At 49.8% G+C, this 21731-nt stretch overlaps 1 protein-coding gene across 1 annotated transcript; it reads left to right on the top strand.

Moving 5' to 3' along the window:
* The first annotated feature begins 5754 nt into the window (after window positions 1-5754).
* JSRP1 (junctional sarcoplasmic reticulum protein 1) lies at window positions 5755-21239 on the top strand. The gene is made up of 7 exons (XM_044453442.1): window positions 5755-5831; window positions 11777-11912; window positions 13508-13554; window positions 17851-18175; window positions 19188-19340; window positions 19740-19819; window positions 20448-21239. The coding sequence occupies exons 2-7, from the start codon at window positions 11798-11800 to the stop codon at window positions 21123-21125; spliced, it is 1398 nt and encodes a 465-aa protein (XP_044309377.1). The 5' UTR covers window positions 5755-5831; window positions 11777-11797; the 3' UTR covers window positions 21126-21239.
* The last annotated feature ends 492 nt before the right edge of the window (window positions 21240-21731 follow it).

The following is a 21731-nucleotide window of genomic DNA, read 5'->3' as shown; positions in this document are numbered from 1 at the left end:
CCAACGCGTGTGTCAATGTTGCCAGGCAGTCGTTCTCCAGGTAGGGACGCAGCTGGTGAATCAGCTGAAGCTGAAAGAAAGCACTTCTCGCCACCACTGTTACTTGAGCTTCCAGTGAAAGCTCTGGGTTGAGGAGCACTCCCAAGCTGCGGACCTTGTCCCTAAAAGGGAGTGCAACCCCATTTAGGACAAGGTCAAGGTCCCCTTCCCTGAAGCCCTACCTGCCTACCAACAAGACCTCCATCTTGTCTGGACTGAGCTTCAGTTTATTGGCCCTCATCCAGCCCATTACCTCGGCCAGGCACCGGTTCAGTACAGCCACTGCCTCACCTGGATTGGTGGAAAACGAGAGGTAGAGCTGGGTATCATCAGCGTACTGATGATTCCGCAGCCCACACCTCCTAATGACCTCTCCCAGTGGTTTCATGTAGATGTTAAACAGCAAGGGGGACAAAATGGAGCCCTGTGGTACCCATGGCAAAGCTGCCATGGCGCAGAGTCATAGTCCCCCAGCACCACCTTCTGGAATCGGCCATTGAGATAGGAGCAGAACCACTGCAAGGCAGTGCCTCCGACCCCAATCCTGCTAGCCTATCCAGAAGGATACTATGGTTGACGGTATCGAAAGCCGCTGAGGTCCAGGAGGACCAACAGGGACGCACTCCCCCTGTCTCTCTCCCTGCACAGGTCATCGTACAGGGCAACCAAGGCAGATTCAGTACCATACCCGGGTCTGAAGCCAGACTGAAATGGGTCCAGATGGTCAGTCTCATCCAAGAGTGCCTGGAGTTGTCCTGCCACCACCTGCTCTAACACCATCCCCAAGAAAGGGATGTTGGCCACCGGTCTATAATTGCTGGCCATCTCTGGATCAAGGGATGCCTTCTTTAGGACTGGCCAGACTACCACCTCCTTTAAAGGGGCAGATACCCGGCCATCCCTCAGAGAGTCATTGACAACCTCCAGGATCCAGGTCCCTATCCCATGCTTGGCATTGTTAAGTAGTCAAGATGGGCAAGGGTTCAATAGGCAAGTGGTGGGACATACTTGTCCAAGCACCTTGTCCACATCATCAGGCCGCAATAACTGAAACTCATCCAACAATTTAGGACCAGACGGCAACATTGGCACCTCCCCTGAAGGCTCTGAGTCACTAGTGGAGTCCAGCTCGTGACGAATCTGAGTGATTTTCTCCTTAAAATGCTTGGTAAAGTCATCACAGTGGGCTGTCGAGGGCGGTACAGGGTCTTTCTTAGGGCCTGGATGAACCAGCCCTTGTACCACCTGAAAAAGCTCTGCCGGATGGCATTGTGAGGAGGCAATGGAAGCAGAGAAGAATTTCTTTTTCGCTGCCCTCACTGCCACAGCAGTCTCGATAATGAGCTCTCAAGTGTGTTTGGTCAGATTCATCCCATGATTTCCTCCACCTACACTCTAGACGTCTCCCAGCCTGCTTCACTGCCTGTAATTCAGGTGTATACCAAAAGGAAGAATGCCAGGTGGGAGAGGACGCTTGGGAGTGATTGTGTCAGTAGCCCTGGTCATTTACCCATTCCATAGTTCGATCAGAGCATCGACAGGAGCACCAGTCTTGTCAACTGGGAATTCCCCCAGGGCCTTCAGGAATCCATCCGGCTCCGGGGGCGGACCCACACAATCGGGTCTGCACCCTTACAGAGGGAAAGGCCACTCTTGAGCACAAACCTCATGAGGAAGTGATCTGACCATGACAGGGGTGTCAGACATAAATTCCTCACCCTCAGACCACCCTCTTCCTGCCCCGTCGAGAAATCCAGGTCCAGAGTGTGTCCACGTTCATGGGTCAAGCCAATGACATGTTGAGACAGCCCCATGGCCGCCATGGAGGCCATGAAGTCCTGAGCCACCCCGGTCAGAACAGTCTTGGCGTGGAGGTTGAAGTCCCCCAGGACCAACATCCTGGGAGTCCTCAGCACCAAGTCCGAGACAATCTCTGTCAGCTCAGGCAGGGAGTCTGCTGGGCAGGAGGGTGCACGGTACACCAACAGAATCTCCAATCTGTCTCAGTCGCCCAACACCAAGTAGAGGCACTCTAGCCCCGGCCTCGAGGGGACTGGAAGCCCCGTGAGGGAGATGAGGTTCAGTAAACCAAAGCAACCCCCCTCCCCTCCCTTCCAGGCATGGACGGTGCTGGACCAGATACCCTGGCGGGCACATTTGAGAGGAGGAGACATCCCCCCTCTGCTGCCCAGGTCTCTGTTATGCAAGCCAGGTCGGCCCCCTCATCCATGATCAGGTCATGGATGAGGGACAATTTATTGTGGACCAACCTGGCATTAAGCAACAGCACCGTCAAGCCCGGGGGGCGGTTGACAAGACTACCTGGAACCTTCCGGCTGGACGTAGAACCAGAAGAAGGGACAGGTGTCAGCCATCTGTCCCTCCTTCTTCTATGCAGACACGTTAAACCCCCACTGCCATAACGTCCATTGCCCACGACCACCCCAATGGCGGCCACACGCTCCCCAGGCAACCTCACAGTCGACATGGCCAGGAATGAGTCCGTAAAAACAAGTTAAAAGACAATAAAACATTAAAACAATTTAAAACTCCCCGTCTACCCCCCAATATGAAATATCGCACCACTGATAAAGTCCCTAGCCAGCCCAGCCCCCACACGGCCCCAAACTCTCCCAAACAGCGGCTACCGCCCTTTGGCCGCCAGCCCTGGCCGCGTCCAGCAAGTTAAGCCGGTGCCCATCCCCGCACCCCACCCCCAATCCGGCATTGCTCTCACTGATGCCAGTGGGGAGGGGAGGGGGCAAGGGCGGCTGCAGGGAAACTCACCGGCCAGCAAGATGGCATCCTCCTCAGCGGCGGTGACAGCCTCAGAGTCCTTTGGCGTCCTCCAGCCCTGGGTGGGTCTAGGATGCTGGATTTATGCAGCCACCACCATCTTCTTGTCACAATCCCTTTCTCTAACACTCTTCCTCTGCTGCCTATTAACTTGCTGGCTGCACATTGGAAATAAAACGCCATTGGCAGAACTGTCAGTGCTTTGAGGAAAGAAGGAGGGAGCCCAGTACCGCCCCATGGCTTGTGGCATGACCAGGTGCACAGAACACCGGAAACCATGCTTCAGCGACACCCCAGCAGCCAACACGCACTCTGTGCAGGTCCGCGGGTTCTCACGATCTCTGCAGCAGCCTTCCTGGCGCCGTTCGCCCACGTGCAAAAGGCCACTCGGCCTGCACTCCCCTGTCCGTTTCCTGTTCCTCAAAAAAAAAAAGGGGGGAAAGAGAAGAATCAGACGATGGTAAAAGGAGGCCTCCTCTGCAGCTGCTCCCCATATCCGGAAAGCTCTCCTCACGGAGATTCGCCTGGCACCTTCCTTAGACTTGTTTCAGGGCCCGGCAAAGACCTTCCTTTTGAAAAAAGATACTAATAATTCATGCCATTTGACCTTTGTGTTGTGTTTCTGCTTGCATTTCATGGTTATTCTATTTTTCATAAGTCGTTATTGATTTTATTGTGTTTTTATCTTGTAATGGTGAGATGCCCAGAAGTGCTGTGGCACAATTGGGCAGCATACAAATGTTTTAAATAAATAATAAATAATAAAATAAAATAAAATAAAATAAAATAAAATAAAATAAAATAAAATAGTTTGGGACAAAATCTGGGTGGGGTGGTTTTGTGGGTAATTTGCACTGTGATCCTGCATTTCTTGCTTGAAGGCGCACTTCCATGATTGCACCACTAGGGGGTGGCTCCCACCAACTCAATTAGAAGGGCAACTCTCTTTTGGATTTTTCAATTCCAATGGAACAAGTCTGGAGAAAACATTCCTGCAAGAAATACTTCTTCTAGCCAGTTGATTTTCTTAGGTGGAATACTGATTAAAGTCAGAATTTTGTCCTTTTGTCTGTTTGTTTATGTGTTTATTTTTATACTGCTCAATAGCCGCCTTTACTGATTTACCAGTTCCTTTGGTTCCATACTTCCCAATACCTTTTCGCAACCATTCAGAAAACATGCTCCAACACCATGAAAATCATTTAAAAACAATATTATAAGGTGAATACTTTCCATACCAATGCAAGGTCAGTGGGGGGCTTTTGTACCCCACGCCCCAAATAGTGGCCAAGCATGAAACAGCTGCCAGGAATTTCTTTTGCCCAAAAACATACCCAGGAGAACTTTGAAGCTAAGAACGGAAGCCCCAGTCGTGCTTTTGGCCCACTTTTTCCTCCTCCCTCCCAATCCCTCTTCTTCTTGTGTCGCGTCTTTTGGATTGCATGGTTCACGTCAAAGACTACTTTATTATGCATTTTATAAGCCACTCTAGGAGTCCATTTGGCAGAAAGACAGGGCCAAACTACTGAGGACAGATCCCCAGGAAAGCATGGATTCGTGTTAACCCTTGGTGTTTGGTCTTGTATCCAAGATGGCAGTTCTGAGTCCTGGAGGCTCAAGGACAGCCCCCCTCCCACACCAAATCTGGTTGACATAGCTGGTGGCTGGAACCACTATTGGGGTTTTGTTGTGAGGATAAAAAGGGAATAGGGGGTTTTCAAGGCACCTCAAATTCCCTGCCAGGAAAGAGGAACCAGTGCTGTATTTAAGAAGGTGCTTTTTCAGTCACCCCTGCCAGGAAGTAGGACGCTGCCATATTTTGGACAGTGCCATGTCAAAACCTTTTATGTCAAACTCTCTCCTTCTCTCAACCGTGTGTTTTTACATGGTACACATGCCATTTCACTGGGGCCTCATCCATCACCAGTGTGAATATATTTCTAGCTGAGAATGCTTTTTTTTAATTCCATCCTCATTCCTTAAAGATAAAAACCTCTGTATTCTCCCCATATTTTAATTGTTTACCTGTTTTATTTAGTGGTTTTATTTTAACATCAGATGCTGTGTGACTGTTACTCTTATTTCTATTTTATGGTATTAATGTCTTGTAAACCGTCCCGACATGTCTGTGATGGGATGGTACAGAAAAGTTTTAAATAAATTAATTAAATGAATAAATAAATAAATGGGGAAGCAGCAGCAGCTAGGCTAAGCCATCCAGTCACTCCTTCCTGGGCTGCCAAAGGTCATTTTGGTATCTGAAACAGAACACATAAATCCAAGTTGCCACCTCCCAGGTCAAGGACTTTACACCCAAAGTTTCTTTGGCACCCAAGGCAGGAAATCCCATAATTGTAAAAACTCTGCAATACTCATAATGCTTTAAAAAATCAGGTTCTGCTGCCTTCCATGCATGGGGCACAAAATCAGCTGCCAGGCAGGCTACCCATGGATTTTTTTTTCCTTTCATCCTCGTCCTCCACCAAGACGGTCTCCTTGCCTCTTGCGAAACGCAGAGCCGTCCTGCCCCCACGATTGGCTGGTATTTTCTTCGGAAAGGACCCACACCTGTCGCTGTATGTTACGCCTGTGCAGGGCGAAGAGGGAGAAGGGAAATCCTGGTGGTGAGCCGTGGACGAGACGCGGGATCTGAGCCCTGGGTATGAAACGCGTGTCTGGTGTGATCTGACGGGCCCCTTTGGACTTGTGCTTCCAACAAGTGTGTGTTTTTGGGTTCAGGGGGCCCCCACGGGGGCGAGATCGCATGGATCTCTCCATGCTCCGCTCTCGGGCTTAAGGGCTGGCAGGTCAGCGCCCAGCCAGAGTCCAATTTCCACCGTCTTGCATGGGCTGGCCCAGACAGGAAAGGAAACTATTTTTGGACGGCTCTTTGAAGTGCAGTCAGCCGCCGAGAAGCCCCACTTCAGCTCGGCGCGAGCGGCTGTGCGCTGATTTCTATGAGAAATTAAACGCGGGGCAGGCATGAAGGTGGCAAGGTATTTGTTCCCCTGTTTTGAACCTGACTAACTGCAGTTGTTTGAGAGGAGTTTGGTAGACCTTTTCTTGCAGGATGCCTTATTATGAGTGGTAGTTTTATATTTTATATTTTGTTCCTATAGTCTACTTATACCCTGCCTTTTTTCCTCTTGCAAGGAATCCGAGGCAGCTTTCAAGGTCCCCCTTCTTTACATTTTATCCTCTCAACCGCAACCCTGTGAAGTAGGCCAGGTTAAGCTTCTTTGACTGGCCCAAAGTCACCCAGGAAGCCTCCTTCCCAAGCAGTGACTAGAACCCAGAGCTCCCGAGTCCCAGTCCAGTGTTCTAACCACTAGGCTACACTGACCCTCTAACAAAAGCCCCGGTCTGTTAGTAGCTAGCAACTGCGCCCCATATGTCCACACAAGTGCTGCACTTCCTGTGGGGAGAGGCCGGCCTTGTGTCTGGCTCTGCTGAGGGGCACCAGAGCAGGAAGTCTGATCCCTCAGATCTGGGGCGGCTTCTATCAGTTTGCCCCAGCAAAGGAAGGCTCAAGGTGGCTGTGGGTGCATCCACCAGCCCCATGGAGGATGGTCCGCAGTTCCCACAGTCAAGCCCAGCAAGTGTCCAAGAGAGAGATTTAAAAGCTAGGCTGAAGAATGAAAGCTGGGGAACAGCAATTCTGGCCACAGGGGAAAACAGGCAGCCTTGGAGTCAACAGTGCAACTCTTTCAAACATTTTATTTGTTTTCCATTTATCACGACAAGGGGGAGCTGCAAGAGAGGGCGGAATCCCCCCTCTTCAAGATCCCACGTGGGGTATTCCATCCCCATCAGGCCCTGGGTCAGGGTCAGTGTGTCTGGGCACAGGCCAGGGCTCCCACCCCAGCAGGGTCCCCGACAAGAGTGCGCAGGTGGAATCCCCCCTTCCTTCAAGGAGCTCTTGCCCAAGGCAGTCTCTGCAGCCTAGAAGTTATCACACTGGTCCGCTCCCAAGTTTGTATGGGGTTGTCTCCATGAGCTTTTTTTTTTTTTGTGGGGGGGTGGGCTCCTGGGGTGGTGTCATTGTTCAGACTATAGAGGCAATGCCAGCCAGGCCCTGCATGCTGGAAGTGACACAGCCTTCAAATGATTATTTCCAAGAAAGCAAGGGAAGCCATCAGATGAATTTGATTGCACCTGTAACTGTATTTTTAATTTTAATTGCACGTCTACTTTTACTGCTGTGCTTTCCATAAACTGTTGCCGAGCACCCAGAGAGCTTCACCCTATTGGGAGGGAGACAATTAAAATTATCGTTATTGTTAATATTGGTGGTGCTGGTGGGCAGGGGAAAGAGAGATTGACTGGGGAAATTGTGACGGTCCCCGGGGAATCCCTTAGGACTCTCTATGGCCTCAGGTTCCTCACTTCTGCTGCAACAAGAAAAGCAAACCTGGATTCCTATATTTGCTCACTGAGTAAGCAGGGTCAGCTGCTCTCACTCAGCCTGGCCTATCTCACAGGGTTGTTGTGCAGTAATGCAGCGATCTGACCAAAGAAGCAGACAGCTGGTCTGATTGCCAAAAGGGAACATCCATGGAATCGGTGTCTTTTTCTCTCTCAAAATGGCCTTTATCTTAAATCAGGGATGGGGAACCTACTGCCAGGTTGGAACTCTCAGGATTCCAGCTTGCATGTAAATTCAAAGGTAATATCCTAGCCCTCATGCTGAAGTCATAAGATAAATACATGTAGCACCGTTGAATCCAAAACATTGGAAATGTGGGATCTTGCAGTAAGGAAGATGCCATTTTTGACACCTGGATCTCAATGGTCAAAGTACTTTCTAAAATGTTGCTGGCTTGGAGGGCCAGAGGTGCAGCTTGCCGGTGGAGAAACTGCTTTCCATTCTGCTTTCTCTCCCTGCTGTGCAGTTAAAAGAGACTGCGGCTCACGAGAGGGAGGAAAATCTCTCCTTGAGATTCCAAGGAACTCCTGTGGGTCGGCACTGGATGGGATGGTCCAGCCGTTCCATCAAGGACACGGCAGCTCATCCAGGGTGGGCCTGACTGGGCATTCGCCAAGGTTCCATGCCTCAGCAGGGGCCCTCTCACCAGACCCCCCTGGACTTGTTCTTGCTCACTGCAGCCTGCGCAGTCGCCTGCCTTTTCTGCAGCCCAGACAAGAGTAGCAGCCAGATGGAAGAGCAGGCCTAGCCAGTGGGAACCAGAAGGGGCAGCAAGGAGAAGGATGCCCTGCCCAGGGGGTCTCCAAACCCTGCATCAGGCCTGGCACATCAAAAAACAGCTTCGGGGACTGTACCTTCTTAACCCACAGAGCTGCCAGCCCTATAAAATGGCCAGCAGGAACAGAAGCACGCTTTTCTCCAGTCGCTGCCTCCTGACACCCTGCTGGTGCTGGTGCAGAAGCCTTTCCCAGGCCTGGTAGAGGAGAACCAGGAAGTGTATGAGGGTCCCATTGTACAGGTCAGATCCTCCTCCGTAGCTCAGCCACGGCTACTCCGGGGCTGGGCAGACTTCAGGGACCCAAAGTCACCTTTAGTTTCTTGCTAGCAGACAGGTGCAGCTTTGTAGAGGTGGGAAGCACCGTTGTTGGATCCAGAGAAGCCCTCAGGCAGAGTTACCCAACCAGAGACCCTGGTGGGGCAGTGTATCCACTCTGGGTTGGAGCTTTCGCAGAGCTATCCATGGTGCTGAAGTTCCCAACTCTCACGGTGTATCTAGCTAAGGGAGGGATCCTTCTGCTCTAGTCCCCTGAACAGGGAGGAGCTGCCTCACCTAGAGCGGGAAGAAATGCTATGATGCAGCTCCCGGGACTACAAAAACCTTTGGCTTCCAACATGATGGGCTACTAAACTCTGTACTGGTTAGAGAGCAAATTACAATGAATCAACAGCATTCAAACAGCAGAGTTAAGCTCAAAGGCTTGTGTTTTTATGCTCAACCATGCTGTCTCCCAATGCCTTCACCACAGCAAAGAGACAGCCATTTGCCCACTACACACTGTTAAGAAATTCAAATTTAGCTTTTTGTAGCTGAAAGAAATTCCCTTTCCTCCAGCTTTCTGGGGTTTCAGGACTGATACACACCATGAGCATTTTGGCCTTAAAATCTGACCCACAGGTACTGTGTGTGCATCTGCCTTGAACCATATCTGGACATGCAGTTCCCTCCAACAAACAGCAGGGTCTTTTTGGTGGTTGCTCCTCTTGAGAGAAACTCTGCTTCCTAGAACTTCTACAAGGTGATTCAAATATGGCTCTTCTAACAGACCCATCCTGGAGATATAAATACTTGGCATTGATCGATCATGGGGGTACTATTAAATAAACTGGACTGTGGGGACTTAGAAAGAAGAGCAGAGGGGCCCCAGGGAGTGGAGTTTAGCAATCTCAGATAACTCTGCAGCAGAGAGGGGTTCACATCTGGTGTTAGACTCTAACAGTTAGAGCCTGGAGATTTGAGAATAACTTCGAGACTAGAGCTTTCCCTGAAGATACATCCTTCCCCATCCATTGCTACCAGCAGTCATTCCAGCAAGCTGTACTGAGAGCAAGAAGTGGGGAAAGCCCTGTCATCCCACCAGCCCTCCAGAAAGACTTGTGTTCTGGTGTTCTTTTTTCCTCTTCCCTCTTCATGCTCTTTTCTTGTGTGCCATGTACTTTATCCAACACTCTGGGGGCATGAACTTCCTTGTTTTATGGATAAGTTCTTCAAGACTTTCTTGGGCTGAGGAGCAGCAAATTATTATTTTGAATGGCCCAGACACCATCTGATCTCCTATCTCAAGCAGGTTAAAGTTGAAGCAGAACCCCAAATTGGGTTTGCTTGCTGTGTTTGCAGGCCCTGCTTCTCCCAGTTTGGTACCATAAACGCAAGCAAGAGCGAAGCGCCACAGTGGCAGCTGTTAAAAAGACTCGGGAGGGACACCTGCTAGAAAACGAGCGAGTCGGGGAAACTAGGATAGCGCTTCCTAGCTTGGAAGGGGGCCAGCATACTAGGTTTCCAAGCCCTATTCTTAGAAAACTGCCGTGAGACGTTGACGGATGACTGCATAGGCCAGGCTGTGGTTTTAAGTATCCAAGTGTGAATGAAGACCTTGCATGCCATATCCAGGAGGAAGGAACTCAGCTGATGCAAAGGATCAGAGCTAATTATTTATTTAAAGTTATTGTATGCCATCCCCTTGCTATATAGCCTCAGGACGGCTCACAGAAATAAATAAATATAATACAATACAATACAATGCAATGCAATGCAATGCAATGCAATTAAAACCCGGAAACACGCTGGCTGCACAATTAAAACCTATAAATATTCTCCTTTTGTCTCCCCTGCCCGCCTCGGAGCTCACCCTGGAAGGCCCACAATCTTAAAAGGCAATTCTAGAGTTCAAATGCCCGAATCAGTAAAAATTGGGAGTGGAATGAAACTGCAATGTGCCAGATTTACATGCACTGTCTTTTATGTGTTTTTGACCCTAACTTCTATTGAACAAGTTGCCATGTGGAGGCTGGGGAAGCAGCCAGCCTGAGAAATGCACCTCCATAGCCAAGCATTGTCTACTGGGTGGTGAGCAGCAATGGCTGAAGGCTGCGGTGGTGGTGTATCTACCCCGGGTGACAGTCTGAACTTTAAAGGAGCTGTCTTCCCCAGATTGTGGTTTCAGCCCAAGTCACCTTCCCAGGCCTCAGCAGACAGCAGTACCCAGTTCCCTGGGAATGTTTCTTTCCAAACAAAACCATGCCACCCTCTTAGCTTTCCTCTCTGTCCATTTTTCACACCTATACACAGTGAACAAGAACTATTAGTAAGATGCTATTTTCTGTTAAACAATCTTACAATCGCTGGTGCTGCTCACCTGTATAATAAGAGTTCCTCATTACAAAATGCTGTATTTTGGTTGTTAAGATTTCCTAAATATGTTTTATTTATTTATTTAAAACTTTTCTATACTGTCCCTTCACAGCCATCTCAGGACGGTTTACAACAGATTGATTGATAAAATAGAATAAAATAGAAATAAGAATAGCAGTTGCACAGTATCCAATGTAAGTATAAAACCACCAATTAAAACAGGTTAACAATTAAAATATTGGGAGAATAAAAAGAGTTTTGCCTGATGCCAAAAGGAAAGAAGCATTGGTGCCAGTTGAACCTCTCTGGGGAGCACGTTCCACAGTTGAGGTGCCATCATAAGGATGAAAAATTATTTATTGTAAGCCATCCCAAGACATTTGTAGGGGACAAAGATGGAAAAGCTTTTAATTAATTAATTAATCCCCTCTTTTTAAAGCAAAATGAGTAGCTGAGCCATACTCAAATGGATTTCTGGTGGATCAGCTAATGGAATTGCGTTAAGGGAGCATTCCTTTGGGTTCTGGAATCCAAGACCAGGGCTGAGATTGGGACCTCTCAACCTTGCATGCCTTCATGGGTGGTATGGAAAGTATCTCGCTTTCTAAAGCCCAATTGCCCCCTCGGAGGGTGCTTAGAAGAGGGGTTTCAGGGGGGAAGGGAGAATGGTTTGGGGGAATTGAAAGTCAGCTCTGCATTGTAAGCCTTGAGTTTGGAAATCAGGGGCGTAAAAATAGGATTGCATCTTAGGTGTAGATGGTGCAGTTGAAGTTAAAGGCTGTAGACTAGAAAAGGCTCAGCAAAATCCACGTCATAATATCCTTTTATCTATGGCAAGTTCTTCTAATTCATGCACACACACGCCCCAAACTATCTTCTCAAATCTGCAGAGTCCCTCAAACATCGCTTGACGTTCTCTTCCCCCTGAAGAGTTGGAGTGTGTGTGAAGGTTCCGTGTCACCACTTTGCCTCTGTTCAGGACTGAACTCAGCATCATTTCTAGATACGACATATATTGAGATGAGCAAGCGTGGAGGCATAGCTGGGTATAGCACAATTCTGGGGCTTTTAAAGAACCTTCCTGTGTCTTATACAATTGTGTTTAGCAAGGACCGTGAGGAGCTGATATGGCAACTGGACCTTGTGAAGTACTGGAACAAAACGAAGAATGCACACACCCTGTGAAAGAGCTGCCAGCCCAGAGGGAAAACATTCAAAAACAACTGAAGGAGGACATAGAAGGTATTTTTAATTAATTAATTAAGTCGGGGGTCAGACTAGATGGCCCGGTAGGACCCTACTGACTCACTCTGTTTCTATGTTTCTAATTGGAGAGGTTTTCTCCTACTTTGCAGAAAAAAAGGTCTCCCGACTGGCTTGTTATAATTAAGCAATACAAAGTGATCACAGGTATACATTTCAAAAAGACCCAACACACAAGGAAAAGGGGTTGGAGAGGGGAGAAGAAAAAAACTTGGGAAGAGGTGGGATGGCTTTGCTTCCCCCTTGGCTTCCAGAAGATGGGCCAGATTCTAATCTTCCTTCCAGCTGCTCTCCCTGGTTCACTGGTAGTTAATTCCAGGTTATTTGAGAGCCCGTATGAGTACTGGCCTGGGGACCTAGGGGACAAAACCAGACCCCCCCCCCCCCCCAAAGAGGAGCAGCAAAAGTAATGCTCCAGTTCTCCTTGAGGTCACTCCAGCTGGCATTTCAGACACAAAATGGTACATGCCCAGAATCAGGGCTGGGGGATGGGCGTTGTTTTCATGCTAACATCTTAGGAATGTTTAAACATTCCTAAGTATGGAGAGGCCATTTGGGGGTGGGAAGAGAAAGAAAGGAGTGCAGTGTGTTTAACAACTGCTGTCTAAAGAGGCTCTCAAATGCAGGGTCAAAAGTGTCCTAGCTTCAGGACCTTCTTTAGAAATCATCATTAATATTATTAATAGCATTTCTGCAAACTCTGAAGGGTACTGCTTGCAGCATCTTCTTTAGAAATGTATCATCAACAACAGCAACAACAACATTTCTGCACACCTTGGATGGAACATAAAAAACAGCACTTACTTGTGCTTATATCAGAAATGTAATTGCACATTTCATACTGTTTAAAATGACTGTGTTCATATTTTATTCTAAGCCATTCTGAGAAGTTCTTTGCACGTTAAAGGGCAGGGTGTAAGACTTTAACTCTACAGTCTAGCCATGTCTACTCAGGAATACGCCCAATGGCAGTCAGTGAGACTTGCTCCCAGATAAGTGGATATAGGGTTGTGGGGTAAAGAAATTAGTCCATTTTTTGCCTCAGGGCAACCAATGGATGGGGAACTGCTTGGAGCAACAGCAAAACACACCCCCTTCCCCCACCTTGACAACCACGCTGCAGTTTTGGGGTTCTGCTATGTCATCTTTAGTCTTCCTTGAAACCCCAAACCGCTTCTCGATCATGCTTGAAGGACTGCAGGTGATTGCTGGGAATCTGGCCTTTTGCCATGACTCTCCCTTTTTGTGGGCCTAATACTTGCCTAAAATGGGGGCGGGGGGGTTGGTGAGGATGGGGGCTTCTAAGGCTAGCATCTCAGACCTCCACTTTCTTCTCCCACGGGTTGGGCTCTGCCACTCCCCCACTTCTGCACATACGGACCAGACTTCTCTACTTCTCCACCTCCGCAGTGGCCCATCCATCGCCCTAAAAGTATCACACGGATGCTGAGCCCCCTGCAGAGCAGGCAGAGGGATCCTTTACAGATCTGTGCATGAAGCTGTGAGCTAAATCATGCTAGGTGTTTTTAAACAGATGTCAGGTGATTAAAGTGCCTGCACATTTGTTTTAACAGATGCCCAAATACCTACAAGCAAAGAGGAGATAAACAGTACCCCAAACGTAAGTAGAACTGCATTTGGAAATGTTAGCCATGGATTTATGTCGTGTCTTTTTCCCCCAGTGAAGGATATGATGCTCCTCTTTTCATTTTATCAAGCAGCAGTCAGTGAAGTAGCGCTTTTACAGCATCTCCCGAGTTCCAATCCAGAGCACTAACCACTACACCACACAGTCTCAGTCACCCCACAGAGTCAAGGCACTTTCAAATGATCCGAGGAACAAGGCTTCTCTGAACTGAGGGTTTGAGGCTCCTCTCCCTCCCAGGAGCAGCTGGACCTGAGTGCCCAGAAAGGGAAAGGGTGACATGTACACTTTGGAGAAAGGCCCAGCACTGCGGGAGCAATGGATCTGGACAGGTGAAAGCTTCGTCGGCTCAGCAAATTACAGAGGAAGCTCAGCCAAGAAGCTGGAGCAAACTTGCTCATCCAGCTCGGTTTATCCCAGTGAGGAAAGAGGCCCCTGCGCCTGGAACATTTACTCCTTTTCTCCCTGGATGCAGGTTAAAACTTGAAGCTTAAAAGGAAGAGTTAAACCGTGGCCTTCATTTCCCTCAGATGGAATGGCAGTCTCTGACTGTCCTAATCACATGGAAATCTCCGACAGTATCCAAACTTCGCACCCCAGTTGCTGGGGAACAGGGATGGGAGCCTGATAGCTCTTCCTAAAGCTCGTGGCTAACACCTGAAACTGGGCAACCCCACACTGCGCAGCAATTGAAGCCTGGTTATTAACAGTGTTAAGGTTAAGGCTGGGAAGACACCAAGTTCAAATCTCTACTCGGGTTCTCTGGGAATCCCTTGCCCAGACGCTGCCTGTCAGACTAGCCTAGGTGATAAGAGAGGCTGTGATGAGAAAAGCATGGGGTGTGGAGGTCAAACTAGAATAGCAGGGATGAAGGGGTTCCTTGGAGGTCATCTAGTCCAACCCCCTGCCCATTGTACACAATTCAGAGCCACAGCAACTGGCTCTTGAGTCCACTTCTCTGGGTAAGTGGTTCATTACCAGAACTGTTCTCAGAGGACTGCCCTCGGCTTGCTGCTCTTTGACCTTACATCAATTTCTGCAGACAGTCCCTTCGAGCAGTTGGTAAATAGGCATGACAGACAGAAAGCAGCAGCAAGATCGGGGCTGGTGGATTGTCCCAAGTCCCTTCTCTCTGCAAAGTCCTGTGACTGTTGTGGGATCTTGTGCACCTTGGAGTCGCGGCACCTGAGCCTGGGAATTGGCTGGTCTCACGTCGCTCCTGCCCTTCCATTGGAGCTGAAAGAGTTGCTTGGCAGCACTGCCTGAGCATTGTTGCTTGGTGAGCTCATGGAAGGCTCAGAACAAGAAGTCCTTGGGAACTGAGGACCAGATGCAAACATCCACGGCCAGTGGGCCTGGCCACGTGCAAGCTTTCCTTTCTGCCATTGGGTGTCACAGCAAAACTGGGACCTGCCAGAAGCATTTCCTAAGAAGAGTGTGCACTGGACAAACATGCAGCTCACAACCTTCTAGCAAATATTAAAGGGCATGTGCTAGGTGCTGACAGGAAGAAAATGGATATAGTGCTCAGTTTTGGGCCCCTCATTTCAGGAAGGATATAGCCAGGTTGAAGTAAGAGCAGGGTAGGGCCACAAGGTTGGTGGCCGGTTTGCAGGGGAAGCCGTATGAGGCGAGACGGAGGGAACTGGGTCTCTTCAGCCTGGAGGAGAGGAGACTCCGAGGGGATCTGTCGGCGACATGCAGGTGTGTGAGGGGGTGTCACACGGAGGTGGGTAGAGACCTGTTCTCCCCTGCGGAGGAAGGCAGGACGCGCTCCAATGGAGCAAAGCTCAGGGAACCAGGTTCAATCTGGTTGCCAGGAAGCACTTCCTGACAGTCAGGACCCCGAGGGTGTGGAATGGGCTTCCCTGGGAGGTGGTTGAGGCCCCATTGGTGAGGGTGTCCAAGGATAGGCTGGACATGCACATGGTGGGCATGTCATGAGCAGAGCTGGCTGGTGCCGGAGGTCAGACTAGATGGCCTGGGAGCCCCCTTCTGACTCGCTCTGTTTCTATGTTTCCATGTTTCTATCTTGTTTTGCAAATACCAGCAGAAAAACAAATAAGCAGTCCTCAGTCCAGCAGAGCCAGACAAAACTTCCCCAGGAAGGAAAAGCAAGGAAAGGAGACTGTCATACCTCAGGCATGTCAGGAGGAAGCCAGATTCATGCTGTTGGTGTTTTTCTTGTCCTTGCATAATGGTCTGACTGTTTTACTTTCTGCGTGCTGCCTTGATGGAATGCAGTGAGTGAGAGAACACATGCAGAGTCCAGAGTGGGCTGGAGGGTTCTGGGTGGCTGTAGCAGGATGGCAAGACCAGGACAGCCTTCCAGGGCTGGGGCACACCTAGCGATGCTGCTGCAGGTGTTCTGGACATGCAGCAACACCAAAGGGCTGCCCTGGTCCCTCTCCTGCTTACAGGGGCCACAGCGGGACCATGGATGATCAGCTCTCCCGATGGCCCTGCAGGAAAAGCAGACGGGGAATCTTGGCAAAGAAACCGGATGCCATCAAAAACCTAGGTTCCTCCTTCACACATTCAAAGGCCGTACACCGTTTCCCCAAAGCTTTCTTTATTGACTAAAAAGCACAAAACATCCAGAAGGAGTCTCTCAGCTCACACAAAGCAGTTTGCTGAACCCAATCAAGTATTCACCATCCTTTTGAGAACGCCTGGGCCCCATTCCTTGGGGGGTGTGGCTTCCAAACTGAGCAAGCCTCTTCTCTGCACATCACCGGGCAGAAGTCATGCTTGCCTTGTCTAAGTCTGAGCAGCTCCCCTGCTCCCACCGCCTGCGGCTGTGCCCAGAGACCGCCTGCTTTCCGGGGAGTCTGGCCTGGAGCTCAGCCCTCCGCGTCGCTCTTCTCAGCATCGGGAACCGGTGCTCATTCCAGGTCCTGCCAGCTCTGCTTCTCATCCTGGCTCCTCTGCAGCCCAGCATTTTGCCACCCTCACCCGCTGCTGCCTGAGGCAGGGTATTCAGCCTATCCCATGAGAGGGCCGGCCCTTGTTCCTCTGTGTGGAGCCGGCCGGTTGCTGAACGAGCCACCAAATGTGCTGTCATGCTGTGTAATTCCACCTTTCCATCCTCCACACCCGCTGGACACTCATTCTCACTGGGTGGACTTGGGGGCTGCCCCCCCCTTTCTTTTAAAGATGCATCATCCCCTCTGCAATCTTTTGGTTTCCCCCAGTTTTGCAGAGGTGTCTCTCTTGGGTGTGCATGGGTAGTACCATTATTTTCCTACGCAAGTGACTGCATTCCTGTCTCAACACTAGGGGAAAAAAAAGATTTTTATGGAGGACATGTCTCTGCCACACTAGCTTTGCAACTCCGTGAAATCATAAATGTGGCAAATATCTAAACTGCTCAGAAATTAAAAGCAAGAATTGAAATCAGAGCTGCATTGAAAAGCCAAGCTTACAAAAGCCAAGCAGTCATGAGCTACAGCCTCAAAAAAAGCGAAAAGAAAAAAGAAAAGTTAGAACAATTTAGTGTTGTTTGAAAGAACATCACAAAAAATCAAATAATAATCATCTGAGCTCAAACTGTTAAGAAATGAATTAGGTTTGATAAAGGGGATAGATGAAACAAAGACATTTAAAACAAGACACTCTGGATATGCAAATAAATTCAGAAGGCATTTAAAGAAGAAGTCAAAAGGGGAATGAAAATAAAGAAGAAAGAAGAAAACATTCAGCTTTAGAGGATGGTGTAGAATAATGCATGGAAGAAATATATAATCCATCACGCCATGAGTTATTGTAAATTGTTAAAATATGAAACCAGTGAGTTTTACTTTAAATGCAGGTGCTTTGCATTTAAGCTGAGTTAGAATGAACAGAAAATAAGTCAATAACAAGAATTAGAGAACAGAAAAAATATTCAGTGAGTCTTAATTTAGTTTAGCTAATCTGGAAGAGATAATAAAAACTGATTTAAAGTGAAGCATTCTGATATCATATGAAATATTCATTTAAGATCCCTTGGTATTTTCTTTCTTTCTCTTTATGAAATATAAAACTTTTCTAAAAAGCGAAGCTGCATAGTTGTTAATGGATGAAACAGTCCTCAGAGCAGTTTAAATCATATGCTAAAATGCCCAGGAGAATAAAAAGATCTTTGCTAAGATATGGCTTTACTCGAATAAATGATTGGCTGAAGTTACGTTTCAAGCACAGAGGCAGCTTTTCATGTCTTTGCTATGTATGTCAGAGCACAGTGTGGCTCATGGGCAAACAGGCTCTGACACGCATGTGCCCTATTTTCAGGGCATCGAAAAGGAAGAGAACAAACTCCACGTTGTCGACAAGGACCTTGATGAGTTTGCGGACAGCATGTCGGAAGCTGCCCCGTCCCTGCTTCCTGAGCACATCCCAGAGGCAAAACAGCAGCCTGCTCCAGAACGGGCACCTGCCCATTTGCCCCGGGCTGAGCAAGTGGCAGAAAAGGTGCTGAGGGCAGAAAAGGGAGCCGAGAGGCCTCCGCGAGCAGAAAAGCTACCAGAGAAAGCTCCAGAGCCCAAAGTGCCACGAGCTGAGAAGACCCCACGGGTGGAGAAGCCAGTGGAGAAGGCACGGCCGAAGGGTGTGTCAGGTAGGGACTCCTCCATCCCAGCTCCCTCCCGGCTGGGTCAGACCCTGGGTCCATTCACCCAGGAGCCAACCTCCCATCCAAGGGGAGACCCCCGAGCAAGACTGGAGCCCTCTTACCCGTGCTCCCCAGCATTTCCCCTCTGAAACCAGAGGTAGCAACGATTCATCAGGACTAGTAGCTTTGAGGCTCTTCTCCTCCATGGATTTCTCCAGCTCCCTGTACTCCATGTCCCGCCTGTGACCAGGGCCGTCTTAACCGCATTATGGGCCCCGGGCAAAGCAGTGTACTGGGGCCTCTACGACAACTGCTCACAGGAATAAAAATGTAAATATGAAGGGTTAACATACATATGGGGCCCACGGGCAAGTGCCCATCAGGCCCATGCGTGAAGATGGCCCTGCCCGTGACCTTCCCAGGGGCTGGTTGGCCACTGTGGGAAGCTGAACAAAGCCCAAGGGGATCTTTTGTCTTCTCCAAACTGGCTCTCCCCCTCAGGTGCTGAACTTCAGGTCTGGGGGCCACATCAAAATGGGCCAGCTGGAACCCGCTCCAGGGTCATGTCACCAGGAGGGTCCACTCCACCCCACACCCCCAATCTCCTGGCTATTGTAAATTCCCCTCCCAGAGCCATTTCAAAGGGATCATGTGACTAATTTAAAGCTTTACATGTAAGGCTCAGAAGCGAGGCTAATTCAGGAATGCTGGGAGTTGTCACACATCTTCCGTCCAAATACACATAGGATCGCACCCTTATGCTAAGCTATACTGGTACATGTGGTTGTTCAGTATTTGGGCCTCGCCCCCTTTGCTCCTGGCTCCGCCCTTTTGCTCCTGGCTCCGCCCACCACAGCAAGAGCTCCTCGGAAGCTAAATGTGGCCTGCGGACCGAGAGGGGTTCACACCCCTGTTCCAAAGCAGCAGCAGGCAGCAGGGGCCCAAGAGGCATCAGGGAGCAGAGCTGGGGGTGTGGCAGCCAGTTTGATGGGTTAATTCCTCCTTTCCCTCCCGGAAGCCCCAAAGGCCGTTCCGGCCAGAAGGAAAGCAGAGGCCCGCGCTGCGGCCCAAGCAAAGGACACACTCCCCTGGGAGGGCCTGACCCTGAACAAGTGTCTCCTCGTTGCCTCCTTTGTCGCCCTCCTCAGCGTGAGCTGCCAAGTGGCTCAAGGTAAGTGAGGGGAGCCATTTTGCATCATGACCAAGCCCTTGGGGAAGCACCTCACCTTACCTTATCCCACCTACCCTTTATAGGTCGAGACCCCAAACGTGGACGTGGTTCACTGAGACATTTTCTCTTCCCTTCTCCCTTGTCTTCCTGCCCGAGGTTCAGAGGATCTTTCCTGGGCGTTGATCTCCACGAACAGGGTGATGGGGCAGATGACATCCCATAAATTTGGGGCTCCAGCCCTGGTAGGCCACCCCCGACCCCTTGACAATGCCCCAGGCTCAAGTGACAAGATTCAAGGCCCCCCTCACGATCCATTTGGGCCCAGAGCACCTGCTTGCAGCCATGTCAAAATCTGCCTTCAACGCCAGAGCTCAGCCAACCCGCTATTGCTTTTTGCAGACATCATAGAATATGGAGAGGAGCTTTTCCAGGCAGAGCTGGACGCTTGGACTCAGCAAGAAGCCAGCGTTGGAGAACTGGTGAGTCGAGAAGACAGAAAAAAGCAGCGGGAGGAGAAAGAAGCAAAAGGCCCCTCGGCAAAAGGGCTTGTGTTGCTGGCAGAAAGCCTGTGAGGCTGTCTAAGCGACGGACATTACATCAGAAAATTCTCTTTTTTAAAAAATAACCTCAGAGGGAAAAGTTCAAAAGAAGTTTAGTTATGAGAAAGATTAGCATGTTCCTTTTCACGGGCATTTGACAAAAATCAGGAGGATTTCCCCTTCTGCAACTCCTTTTTCTGCCCTTCTTTTGGTTCCTTGGTGGCCCTTTTTGGCTGCAACTTACCAGCCCTCACTAGTTGGGTTTGCAGTCACTGAGCTGGCCACGGGGAACTACCATGCTTAAGAAAGAGCGTGCCACCAAAGACCTCTTGCTGGGAACATGCAGGAGATGAGTTTTTCTCTTCATGTCCTCCCCCGGTCTTTCTAGCAAGGCCTTTAGTTGGCCACAGTGCGGAAGAGGGTGCTGGATAGATGGAACGGCTGGTTGTATGCAGTGGCGGGGTTCTTCAGACCCAAGGAGGATCTCTGCCCCAGCAGAGAATTTTCTATGGTGGGACCACTTGGTGCTCTTTTCGCAGAGGCTGTTGTGTGTTCCATTCCCTTGTAGGACGAACGGTGGTTTTATGAGCGGTGGTTTGACTGGTCGGACACAGAGGAGCCACCTGACATAGAGGAAGAACTACTAGAAACAGAGGAGGAGGAGGAGGAAGAGGAGGAGGAGGAAGACCCAGGACTAACAGAAGTGGAAGAGGAACAAGGACCATCAGAAGAAGAGGAGGAGTCAGAAGACACACCAGCAGCCAAGGTAGGACCCAAGAAGAGCCGGGAGAAAGCAGGCAGGAGAGAGCGACCCTCCAGAGAGAAAGCCACGAAAAGTCGCAAGGCCCCTGGCCACAAGGATGATGAGGAAGAAGAGGAGGAGGAGCAAGAAGAGGAGGAGGAGCAAGAAGAGGAGGAGGAGGAAGAGGAGGAGGAAGAGGAAGAGGAGGAGGAAGAGGAGCAGCCCCTCAGCAGGAGACATCGCCGGAAGGGGAAGGAAGACCAGAAGCAACAGGGGGACAAGAGGAGCCGCCGCCACAAACACGACGAAGCTGGCCGGCCCCCCAAGGAGCACAGGCGGGAACGACCCCCCAAGGACGACCATGACAGAGGAAAGGGGCATCCCCTGGCCAAGCACGAGCAGAAGGACCGGAAGCTGGACCAGCGCCCCTTCTTCCTCCCACACAAAGATGGCACCCACAGGTTTGCAAAGCACAAGCTCCAAGAGGGGAAAAGACATGACTGAGATCGTAGTGGGGGCCCCTTGCCCCCGCGCTGGAGAGCAGAGCTCAGAGAGCCTTCCTGCTCCTTTGCTCACCACCTCTTTGGAAAGCGTGGGGATGGCTGTCAAGCCACAAGACACCCACACATCCAAAGACACCCGGGGGCACGGCGAAGAATTCACCCTGCCGAGATACCTGCCTCACCCCTGCCCCATGGAGCCCTCACTGACTGACCTCAACAAGCCTCCCTTTCTTCCCTTTCTCGTTTATTTTTCTTCACGTAGCTGTTCAGTGCCTCAGTTTCCCCAGCTGCAGAAATGGGGAAGGGCTTCTCCTTCCTCATGCCGAGAAGCAATTGCTGTGTTTGCAGTCAGCTCGCCTTCGCCAGAGAGGCCAACGCCTGTGTGCTAAACTGCACTACACCCTAGGAATTAAGAAGCAGCCCAAAACCACTTGGCAATGGCTGAAGTTTTCCACTGGACTTCACTCTGCAGGCTTCACTGCTTGGCAGCTCCCTGGGCGAAAACTTGCAACTGAACCATGGGGATAGATTAAGGTTTTCTGAAATGGTGCCAGGAGACAGCAAAACTCTACTTAAGCTGTTACTCGAAGTGTGATGCTTTATTCGC

The sequence above is a fragment of the Varanus komodoensis genome, unplaced genomic scaffold (assembly GCF_004798865.1).
Source record: "Varanus komodoensis strain SLA01 unplaced genomic scaffold, ASM479886v1 scaffold79, whole genome shotgun sequence".
NCBI lineage: Eukaryota > Metazoa > Chordata > Lepidosauria > Squamata > Varanidae > Varanus > Varanus komodoensis.
The sequence above is the reverse complement of the archived record's forward strand: the minus strand, read 5'-3'. Positions and strand labels throughout refer to the sequence as shown.